The 12667-nt window shown below is 38.4% G+C and overlaps 1 protein-coding gene across 4 annotated transcripts in view; it reads right to left on the reverse strand.

Moving 5' to 3' along the window:
• DMD (dystrophin) overlaps positions 1–12667 on the reverse strand; it is a 1279927-nt gene that overhangs the window by 70994 nt on the left and 1196266 nt on the right. For 2 of the 4 annotated variants that reach the window (XM_063126497.1, XM_063126495.1), the window contains exons 65-68: positions 12016–12217; positions 11395–11480; positions 10833–10990; positions 469–635 (exon numbers count right to left, since the gene is read on the reverse strand). In XM_063126497.1, the coding sequence (XP_062982567.1) occupies positions 469–635; positions 10833–10990; positions 11395–11480; positions 12016–12217 (613 nt within the window). Of the gene's footprint in view, positions 1–468; positions 636–10832; positions 10991–11394; positions 11481–12009; positions 12218–12667 lie in introns of all 4 variants that reach the window. The other 2 variants (XM_063126496.1, XM_063126498.1) reach the window with 1 other exon arrangement.

The raw sequence follows: 12667 nt of genomic DNA on the forward strand, positions 1-12667 counted from the left end.
AATGCAGGGTTAGGACTATTGTTAAGAGAACTTTTATGACAGATTGAGCAGATCCATTCTAAAGAAACAATCATTACTTAATGGGGTTTCCAGTACACCAGGATTATATTCCATTCATGGCAAGCAACTTCCTCTGTGAACTCTAGATTTTTTTTGTATGTTCAATTGCATGTTTTACAAAACTTTGCAAAGTGACTAAGATGCAAGCCAAACAGCATGATTACCTTTTCAGAACAGAAGGAACTTAAAAGAATATGAAGTAAGTACTTCAATTAAGGAGGCTGCGTTTAGGAGATGTGGAAATGAGAACTGTGAGATAATACACAGTTCACTTTCCACAGATCCATGTTCTGTGCTATAAAGGAAGGGTTCACCGCTCTTAAATATGGCCTCTGTTTAGTGTCGTAACACTTCATGGGTTTAATTCAACTGATAAGTAAAAGAACATCAACAACGAAAACAATGTACCTGAATCCAATAATTGGACATTCCTTACAGATGTTGCACTTGGCTTGGTGTTTGGCGGTTTCAGCAGCAGCCACCCTATGCAAAACTGGCAACCATACCATGGACTGAGGCTCAAGTCGCATCCAATCCAGAAAAAGGGCTGCCTCAATTTCAGGTTTGTTATTGGCCTATAACAGATGGGAGAAACATGAAAGGACTGAGGAAAAACTTGCATCTTACAAATATTTTGTCCTTGCAATCCATTATCTTTCTGATGCTACTCCCTTTGCTCCTTTCATTTTCAAATAGTGACAGAATAATATGCTACCACAGCAAATATGTGTTCCCAACATTGTGTGCAAGTGCACCGGAGCTAATGACCACTCCTAGGATTTTTTGGGTGATTTCCATTTTGCTGTCCTGCCATGAATTTTGAGCAATTTTTGTGATGCCACTCACTGCTCTGTAACCCACTTGTACATCTGACACCCAGAGGAAGAACTTAAGACTGAGAGGAACTGAGGGAGAAAAAGCCACAGGAAGCCGCCAAGCATGCCATTGTCTGTCGGGAGTAAGGGACAAGCCACCCACCTAGCATGGTTTCTTCTTAGGGTGGCTTGGCATAACATACAAACATGCCCAGTGACTAATTAAACTTTCTAAGGAAAAATAGGGAGAGCTATGTGCACAGGTAGAGATTTCTTTGGCATTTCTATTGCTGAAGAGAAGTGTATTTTTCTGTTACTATTTCAATTTGGCCCCAGGAGCTACTAGAAGTGCATCTGGGATTACTAGTACACCTGAACCACAATTTAAGATTTTCTGATCTAATCTGTTGACTGAAGTTACTGTGGTGATAATCAATGCTTATGCGATTTCATTTCCATACTCTAAATGCACCCATACATGTGTAAGCACAGATATTGAACTTTACAGGCACAACTTTAATACCCATATAATCTAGGCATCACCATGGGCTGATAGACAGCAGTAATGGGCAAAACCTAGACAAGAATCTCCTGGTATGGCTCTGGATGATTTGCAGTAAATCAGTACTCCCAACTGTTTACCAATGAGAGCAAACTGGGCTTGTAAATGTAGGTGTCATGAAGCAAATCTCCCCCCTCCCCGCCACCCCATTTATTAGAACTGCCTCTAAACAAAAGCACATGCTCAGCCATGTAGAGACAACAAAATCCTGTCACATGACTCAGCTTATGTTAGGTAGGAACTATAGGAATCATCTGAGGATGGATGAGCAGATTCTCGCAGACTAGAAATTGGTCAGTTTGAATTTCCCTGTCTGGGAACTTTCACGTTTGCCAACCACCCAAAGACAAAGGAAGTTTCTTTCACAGACAAAGAGTCAAGGCAAAACTCTTCCATGCTCTGGAGTTCCAGGTGGGCTTCACCCCTCCCTCCATTTAAGCTGCTTTCGTGAGTTGTTCTTAGGATATTCGAGGCAGTAAGCCTATGTGCCCCATTTGCTGGGGAACATGGGCGGGAGGGTGCTGTTTCACCATGTGTTACTTTCTACTGTTAGTTTTACCCTACCCTGTGCCTGTTTACCCTACCCAGTGCCTGTTTGCATTCTCTTCCCCTCCTTATTGTTTTACTATGATTTTATTAGATTGTAAGCCTATGCGGCAGGGTCTTGCTATTTACTGTTTTACTCTGTACAGCACCATGTACACTGATGGTGCTATATAAATAAATAATAATAATAATAATAATAAGGATCCTGATAAATTTTAATTAGCTAATTTATGTTATTAAATATTAATATTGCCAAACAATTAATACCTACGTGGTGGCAGCCTACCTATGAAGAATATAGAAAAAAGGGTGTCTTGCAGTCTGTCCTAACTCACAGGGCTGGAGGTACAGATATCCCCAATCAATGGGGTGATTTGTCGCAGCAAGTCATCCCATTATATTGCTCATGAAGTGCCTAGCTATTATTCATTAGTTTACATCTGAATGCCCCCAACCACTAGTTAGTAGACTTTGGGGTTCTAGAAAATAACTAAATAGTACCCTAATCCATGTGAGTGGTTTTCCTTCTTTTTATCCTCTACCTCTATTCAGTAGCACCATAAGCATCCGGTGGTAATGCCTGGGTCATGTAGTGCAGGCTAGTCTCAAGTGATCTTGTTACTTTGTTTATATTATAAGGAAATTAATGTTTGCAACATAGAAACCAAAAGGTGATAACATCCCAAATAAGGATCCCAACAAATGTGAAGATTTGTGTACACTGTAAAAAGTGAGGCTGGTTCTCTAGGTACCCTTTTTTGGAACAGTTGCAAAGAAGCTATTTATATACTTTGAGGTAGTAGCGTGGATTCAGATGAACAGTGAACAAATTTATTTGGATGGAAGCAACACCAACGTTCATGTCAAACAGCAGGTTGTGAAGATTATCCAGAAGTAGACCTATTGATAAATATCTCAAACTGCTGTTTCAAGTGTTAGGAAAACACACCTACGTGTGAGTAAATGTCACAATCAGTTATTTCAAACAGCAAGCTAGAGCATCTACTCATACAAGCAGATAAATTCACAATTAAAGTGTCCCAGACAAGTATTTCAAGCACTAGACTAGTAAGCATTCCAGCCAAATATTTGTCCATAGCTATCCTGGATGGAGTCTGCTGTGATTATAAGGCCTGCTCATATTACGTGATGTAGACTCAGCAAAGTCATAAGACAGAGTGCTTGTGGGACTGTAGTTCTTCAGACTGCAGATGGGGAAACGACATTGTGGAATGTTGCTTTCTGTATGAAAGTAATACACCACAAGAGGGCTATGATAGGTCCTGTCCCCTTTACCAGTATATGATAGAAACAGAATGAAATAGGCACTTGGTTAGCCTCTGTGACATTTAGCATGGTCATCTAAAACATAAGAATTACCAATGAAAATTAACATCCACTTAGTTTCTAATATTTATTGATGTTGCCATGTAGGGAGATTTACTTTGGGAATCTATGTGCTACTACTTAGTAGCAATGATCTTCAGGAAGGTCTCTCTGGTCATTAGAGTTCACCTTATACACACACAAAAATCTTTTATATGCCATTTTTGGTACAAAAAGATAGATTCTGTATTGAAATGCTGCAGTATGTGCTATAGGCAGGAAAACAATGAATAACTCAAAGCATTAACCTGTCCATTTGCAGTTGCTTTTAATTTACAAGGGAATGTGCTGAATAGATGTAACCCTTCCTGAAATATTCAAAGATCCATATTAAATCTGCAGTTGCTGCAAATTCCTTTTAATTCAGTTGATTATTAATAATATTCACATCTATCTAATCACGATGTATACACCATGTACAATCTCTCCTACATTAAAATGCATACTGAAGTACATTACATGAAGATTTAAAGCCACACTGAGAAAAGCTTGTCAGGGTCAGACAGTACAGGAGGACAGATAGTTCTTGAATGTTCCCTGAGCTGCTATTACAATTTCTTTAATAATCTCTAAATCCAGCCAAACAGTAACCGAGGGTTTTACGTAACAGAAGACTCCAACAGAATACATCCAAAGTAACAAAGAGAAACAGAAAATCCTCCTCAGTCCCCACTGCCAAATCAACATATTTATATTCAGCTGCTACGGTAATGTAAATCATGAAACAAAATTAATTATGCATTTCCAAGTTTACAAATAACAGTATGTTATGTCTGATATTTAAATTCGTACTGAATTTCAAACTGGGAAAGGGTGGTGGTTGGGATATTCATATGCCAAGAAACAATTGAAGAGGAAAGCTGGGTATTTATTAAAATGTTATGTAATGTTAATAAAAAGTTGTTCCTGCCTTCTAAAAAAATTAAACACATGCTAAAAATATGACAAATTTACCTCAAATTTTGCTCATCCCTTTGAAGAAAAGGAATATACATTTTAGATCTATCTAGATATCCCAACAGAAAGTTAATTGGGTTGAACAGAATGATACAGCAAGCTGTTCATTAGTTTGATTATATATACTCTTCTAATATACACATATATTTTAGGACAGGATCAACAGATTAGTAGACTGTTTTGTGTCTACTACACTGGCAACATTTATCATTGCCATTTTTGCAAATCTTATCTGTCTTAACACAGATAACACAGAATTTTATAATGGTTTTATTTAAGTTAGATACATGAGGGGACCACTAGACCTTTCAAGCAAATCTCTGAACCTCTGTAGATGTATGTTACAGAAATCAGGGTAAAAAGAGAGGGATATTTACTACTGTAAATATAAAAGCATTAAGGTTGATGACATACTGGCAGTACAGTTGACAGGAGAAGAATAAATATTACAGGACTTTGTCTTTTCACAGGAAGTTTTGAGATAGGTAACTCCTTCCAGTTCCATTCAACTAGCTTGTTTCCCAAATTTGAACTGGTGTTATCTAAGATTCACCAGATCAAGAGAGACTACAATGGCTTCAAAGGACAGACCCCATTCAGTGAAAGATTTATGAATCCAGTTGAGTGTTCTGGGCATCAAGAATTAATATATATGGGTTGTGGTCCCAAGTAACATAAAGTGATACCACAAAATATACATTTATTGCTCAAACAGTATTAGAGAGTCATGAATTATGCAATGATAAAACAGGCAAAACACATCACTACATACAATGCAATTACTATTAAAAGTATAATAGAAATCTTGGCTAGCATGTTCCTTAATAAAATTGAAGGTTTGTTCCTCTCAACCACCAAAGCAGTCATCATTAAGATCTTATGGTTACCCATCTGGCAAGCATGGTTTGCAGAGCTTAGGAAATTGTGTTGGGTAGGCGTTCTCCCATGATCTCTCTGGGCAACCAGATCTAACATTTGCCTTTTATAACCCTCACAGTGTCAATGACCTCATCCTAACTTTCAGAATTGGTCATACAACTATTCTCAATGTAGCCTGGTCTGGTATTGACACCTAGATGAAAGAATCTCTGCTACAAAGATTTCTGTTTCCTGCATCCAACCTATCCACTGGTGGCAGCCTCCCATCAATTCCAAGAATATATTCCATTACTCATAGTTATCTCATAACATGTACACACAACTAGTCATGTCTGTTACTGATCACATACAGTCAGCATATACAGAGAACTAGGAACAGCACTCCTATGAAATACAATGGATTCTTATCAACAATAGCCATTTCATTCATACTGTGTGACAGTTTCAATGTGTTGTAGACTGAAATTATCAATATATGCTTGACCATGGAATGAGACCAAAAAAAGTAAAAAAAAACTTTTGCTATTCTATTGTCCCAATCTCTATCCTTGTTTGACTGTATGAAAAATATTCATAATGCACAACACTACACTACAATAGCACATGGGTTATTGGAGGATTGTTCCCCCCTCCAACAGGCCATGCTGCCTGGGTTCGGACAACATGACAAGCCATGTTTGGGCAGTCAAAATGGAAATCACACCCGGCACTCGCCATGATTTAATTAAGCCACCATAGCAGCTAACTTGATCGTGTGATTGTGCTAACTGCCCCGTTGCTTCTAAGGTCAGCTCCAAACTACTACTAACTTTTACTGTTGCTCTTGAAACCAATTATTTTAGCTTTTTCTTCTTGATGCTGATTTTGATGCTTCTGACATGAATCATTTTTTCTTGAACTCCCACTACATCCCAACAAAGACTTGTATCCAGGATTAGTGTTTCTTTTCCTAGATTACTGAATTACTCTACAATGACTAATCTCTCTCCTCTTCAGTAATAAATGTTTTTCAAATCAATTCCATTTCTTCTCACTGGCTAATATGTTTATATCCTCATTTGCAACCTATGTTTTTGGAGCTTCCTTTACTTCCCCCTAAAGTCTTTTTTTCTTTAGTTGGTATCTACCTTAATCCTTATTTCCTAAAGGAAAAAAAACTAATTGTCTTTTAGAGACTCTCACTCATTCCTCAAAAGCACTTACAATTATTTTATCATTTTAATATTTTTACTCTATATGTCCACTATCTTTTGGGTCTTCTGCTTACTGCCAGACCAAGTAAATGTGAATAGTGACACATTTATTAGTTCAAACCTACTGGGTACATCGTCTAAAGTGACCCGCAAAGTGTCAGCAATGATTTGCCATAGTGCATGTCAGACACATTGTGTGGCCATTTTGAATATTCAACCCCAGATTGGGCCAATCAGGAGTTGTTACATAATGGCTGAACCTGGACACTGTGGGCCTGTTCTCATATCACAGAACACACATCCCTCAGCCCTCCTCCCCATGTAGACTTTCCAGCTGGCCAAGTATTCCAACTTCCTTTGTGGATTTTCAAGACTTTCCAGGGCCTCCTTTCTCTGCCTGTGTGCAAAAAAGGGGGTGACTGTAAGTCCTTGAAAGTTTGCAGAAATGGAATGGAATTTTTATACAGGTTCCACTTGTGGGAGCCACCATGTGCACTATTGGATAAATGTGGGACTTCGCATTTTCAGGAAAAAGTTAGGATTTATCCACACATGAAACAAACTGTTTGCTTCCCTTATCTTCCTGCTCCAACCCTCTCCTCTCCTTCTCTACTGAGTTGAGAAGGGGTGACATGACTGAAATGGAGGGATCCTTACACTAGGTCCAACTCCTTGAAAGGTTGCAGGAATGGGATAAAATTTTATATTAAGGGGTTCTCCGTACGGGGAGCCATCACATGCACTACTGCATAAATGCAGGACTTTGTATTTTCATGGAATAGCAAGAATTTATACACAAGTGAAACCATTTGGGAGCTGCACGCAGGGGAGAGGAAACTAATTTGGAGTTGGATACACAGCCAGATGTGGCAGGAGAACAAGTCTGCTTGAGAGGAGCAGAGTGGCAGCAGTATTTTTGGCTGCTCTTACCGAGCAGCTCTGAAGGTGATCTCTGTAACCCACACTAGTGTAACAGATGACATGCTAACCCAACATAGATAAAATAACCCTTACTGCAGACCATGGGGTTCCAGGGTGGCTTATTCGGGGGAAATAACCCACCGTGGGTGGGATAAAAGCTTACAGACAACATGCTAAGCCATCACGGGTTTTAATTAAGCCATCATGCTAAGCTATCATGGGTGTTGTCTAAACCCAGTTTACAGGTTAATTGTGAGTTAACTTACAATTAGAACTTAGATACGGGGTTGAATATCCAAAAAGACTGCAGAATGTGCTCAGCATGCACCATGCAAATTGCAGGTAACATGATTTGCTGCTGTTATATGCAAACAGCACCAATGAGATTGGTGAGCGAGCATAGGATTGCTCTGTCAACATTTGAATGGGTGGTATATAGATGCCACTTGCGAGTGGATAAATACATGGATATTTGGTCTGCTTTTCTTGAAACCTATGCATAACTCTCTCCATATTTTTTAAACAATGCTGAATCTGATGAAAAAAAGAAGATATTTCTATGCATGTCATTTTTGTTCTTCCCCCACCCCCACAATTTATTTTCTGTTCTGTTCAATTCACAATTTAAAAAAGTTTTAAAAAATGGATTGCTCTGTTAATCAATGGCAGAAAGTGATTCCAAATTAAAGAGTTCAGCTGCTAACACAGAAATTTAAAAAAGAGAGTGAAAGCTGCTAAGAATTACAACATTGCTCAATCACAAGTATTGTTATACTAGATCTGAACAGAAAGGAATTCTTTGTCATTTCTTTAGAAACAGCAAGAATTTGATATCCTCTTAAAATATTTACCACAGTCAAAAAGTAATGAAGTGGGAGAAAGTGAACAATCTAGTAGTAAAATCTATTCTGACAACTTGGAGTACTCCTAAAAGAAAGTCCTGAAATATCTCCCACTGAAGTCATTTTGTACAGACCCATTCGGAGAGGTGCTTAGAAAACAATGGGCTCAGTCTGGACTGTTAAATTTTAAAAAAATCTAGTACATAATGGTCCTTAATTATATGAATTACATGAAGGTAATGGATGAAAAGGGAGAAATCAATATGAAGGAAAAAATAGGTCTTATGTCTGTCCTAGGGGGCTGTCATGTCACGCCGGGTGTGGGGCTCACAGGCAGGACCTTGCTGTGTCATAGGAACCCAGGTGGTAGGAACTGTTTGAGAGATATACAACCCTAAACCAAGTCATGGCACAATGCAACAGCCCCACATGTAAACAGGTCCACTGACTTCTCTCCTTTTTATTTTATCTTTTGACCTTAAACTGTTGCTACTTGATGCAAGATGTTCAGATGAGAGGGACAGAAACAGAACTAAATAAATGAATAAACAAACTCAAGTGCTCTATTATGTATTCCACATGAGACATCATTTTCTCCCAAGAGTTGCTCTTTGCATCACCTTTTAAAACATATTTTTAACATCTGAAGAGGGGGGTTGTCTTCAAGCTTGAAGGAAAAACAACTTCAATGCTGCAGCCAAAGGTGTATTTTTTAAAGACACATAATTCCTTAGAACAAAGAATGTACTTGTAGGAGCAGGGAACATTTTGCTACCACTGAAGGAAGTATTACAAACACCACATGCATATTGACAGAACAAGAATTCCCTCCTCAGTACTCTCAAGGACTTATATTTCAAACAAAGATCAGGGATATTTTCTCCCCTCATCCACTCCTTGTTATCTTCTGGTACAGTAAACATCACATTTCTGTATTGCTGTGTATGACAGACAAGGTTGTTGCCTGGGTACCTAACCTACAGAGACTGGGAGCACAGATTCTGATATACAGTTGCTGCTGGCACTCTCTTTCTCTCATGACTGCAAATTATTCCCAGAGTTGTTATCAGCATAAAAGCTCCTCACTTCCATCCAGCCCATACTGATTTATAGTGAAAAGTCTCTGAGTCAAATGTGTGAACAGGATAGTATGAGGTTTTTTTTCTTCTTTTTAAAATGGCAATATTCAAAAGTAGGAACAGAAGGAGTGAACATTAGGGATAGTCAGCTATAAATCAAAAATATATAGGCACAAATGTTTTCAACAATGTGCATATACAATAAATTTCAAATGGCCACAAGACAACTGATGAAATACCATACAAAATATACAACAATACAAGATAGAAAAACAATGGCAAGGAAAAAAAAGAAGCAAACCGACTAAAAATAGCTGCTACAAAATATCTTGGAAAGCCTGAAACAAACACCATCCTAGAACTTGGCCTACACAAGCACTCAAATGGGGAGTATATCCCAGTGCTTTGAGGACGGTACCAAGAAATTTATATTCCGATCCATAACAGTTGCTACTCACTAATATTGAGGATTTTGAGCATTGGTCTAAAAGGGGGAGCCTTGTTTTATGGAAAAGGGTTCTCTGATATATATGGGTCCTCCAGACCACAGAGCATGGGTACACAACCTTTTCAGGTCCAGCGTGTCTACTGGAGTGGCAGGGGCACAAACATTCATATACAGCTCACATAAAACGCCCAATCACCTATCATTCATTTACACACAAACACCACTCACATCAAACTTTATCCAAGAACATTTCAGAGGCCTGGCACCTGCTTTGATCAGATAAAACCAACATTTCTCCCAGAAACATCACTTCTCTAACAATCTCTAACTTACACCAGTTTTAAAACCTCTTCACTGGCTGCCTATTAGTTTCTGGGCAAAGTATGAAGTGCTGGTTATCACCTTTAAAGCCCTACATGGTTTGGGTCCAGGCTACCTGCAGGATCGCCTTCTCCCATACAATCCGCCCCGCACACTCAGGTCCTCTGGGAAGAATTTTCTTCAGTCAACAAAAACAAGGCTGACAACTATTACCCAGAAAACCTTTTCTTCTGCCGCTCCCAGATGTGGAATGGCCTGCTGGGAGAGATTCATCAACTTAACAGTCTTCCGGAATTTAAGAAAGCCATAAAGACTGATGTCTTCCAACAGGCCTACCCAGCTGAATTTTAAGATGCATTTGAATAATGTGCTGCTTTTAATAATGTATTAGTTTTAAATGTTTTAATCAATTATATGTATTTTATGGTATTTACATTTGTTATACCCCGCCTTGATGCAGAGGAAGAGGTGAGTACCAAATATATTATTATTATTATTATTATTATTATTATTATTATTATTATTATTATTATTATTATCCAGCCATCCAGAAATTATGGCTCCTAGCCCTTCCACCTCCTTTAATCAATGTCTTGGCTGAAGGATCCTGACATCCCACAAGTGCCATAACGGGGCACATGTGATCCCGCAACAGCTCTCTTGTAACTGTGGGAAAGATCAGTCGCGTGTGCCCCATGAGTGCCGATCACGGAAGTAGGAAAATTCGGAAGCAGCCCTCTTCCATTGCAGAAGGGCTGCAGGCATAGATTTCAACTTAACAAATTTCTACTTAAAAAGTAGCAAACAGAAGAATCATACTTACAAATTGAAAACAGCTCCTAACACTGGGTTCAATGTTACTGCCACCAAAAGAGGCAACTTCTCCCAGCTGCCTTGGAATCTGGATAGAGTCATGCAGGAGGAGGCCAAGACGACGCTGGTCACAGAATCCAGTGGGACTGGCTACCTGCTTAAACAGGTCTGGAGACATTAAAAGAAAATAGCAGAAGCTATTAAAACAAAGTGAACTTTTAACTGTGATTATGCATATATCTCAAAAACGAATTTGCTTTTAAAGATTCAAATAAATGGTAGAGTCCTGTTCAGGCTTTAGTTCCTTCTTTCATTAGTTTGATCACAATTTGTTTGCCAATTTAGAAATACAATCTTTTCCGATACACAATTTTGAAATAAGTACTTTGTAGCACTTAGTAATAAAAGCTACAAATCAGGGAATGTTCTATGCTTATTAAGATTTTCTCACAAAAGTAAACATGGACTGCCAAAATTTGGGAATCCTGATTGCATGCACATGTCATAGTAGCTGCATCACACATGAAAAGCAGAAAAAAAGGATCAACTAAAATGCATGAAACATGACTTACATCTGTATTTATCTTCCAGATGTGCTTTACACAGGGAAATTATACCAGTTTTAAATGACAGGACCCGGATCCTTCCTGTTCGACCCCTGTTGATATTAAATCACAGGAAAAGGGGAAAATAACCAACATGCCATTAATAATCACTGTTTCTAACTGCAAAAAAGCTATTAGAAGCTACAGAAATCCCTAAAAGGAAGGAAATTAATTCCTAAAACACTAGCATGAAATCTAAACACAAAAAACAACAGAGTATAACTTTACAGTAAGTTAGCTGTAATTAGATAAGTTCTTTGTGGTAGCGGTGTAAATCAAGCCAATGCATACTGACCAAAAAAATGCAGAAGGGCATAATAGAGTGATTATGTAACAAATGGTATGACAGTTGAGAAAGCGACCCCAATTACCAGGGATATTCTATTTAAAACTATCATTTCTGAGAACTATACTGGACTCCAACCCTAACCAAGGGCTTCATTGATTCAGCTAAGTGTAGCCTTTAAGCCATTAGCTGTATTAAACCTGCACTTTGACCACCAGCTTGCTAGCTCTGAGCCATTCATTTTTACAACAAAGACAAACGATCATTATAATCAACTCTCAAGAAAGTCTACCCACACATACGTGTCATAAACATTCAAAAGCCAGTTGAGGCACATATCTACGCAGAGAGGGACATTGACTAGGTTATTGTGCTCTTGTTCCAATCGATCATAAATAGTAGTCAAGCAGTTGATGATCTGAAGTATATCCATCGGCTGGTCATTCTGTTTGAGGTTGTGCTGGTCCAAGGCATCACATGCAGCAGATAGACTCAGAAGATCCACTGTATAAATAATATAAATAACAGTCCTAATAAGAAACAGATTCAATCTGTGGCAAAACAGGCAACTGGACCAAGTTGAAAAAGCAGCTGTTTTGCTTTCACATTTAGTTTTTATGTTTCACTTTTAGTATTTTCCACCTATCAATGTAATTTCTCTAGACAGGTAAGATCTAATTTAGCAGCATATAAAATGTTACTAGTTTAAAAGCTGCTCCTTGTCCGTCAATATTCGATTTATCAGCTGCATCCCCAGGGATCATGGAAAGACACCTTCTCTAATACAAATGTATTAGATAAATTGGAAATGCAGAAAAATACTTTTAACATGGAGCTTAAGGCTCAGTGTCCAGCTCCTCTAAGAGGATGAATGAATGATAATTAAGTGAACCCTTTAAGGATTGGGCGTCAGTCTAATTATATATGCACTTAAACATAAACAGAGGTCATTCT

The sequence above is a fragment of the Elgaria multicarinata genome, chromosome 5 (assembly GCF_023053635.1).
Source record: "Elgaria multicarinata webbii isolate HBS135686 ecotype San Diego chromosome 5, rElgMul1.1.pri, whole genome shotgun sequence".
NCBI classification, from domain to species: Eukaryota; Metazoa; Chordata; class Lepidosauria; order Squamata; family Anguidae; genus Elgaria; species Elgaria multicarinata.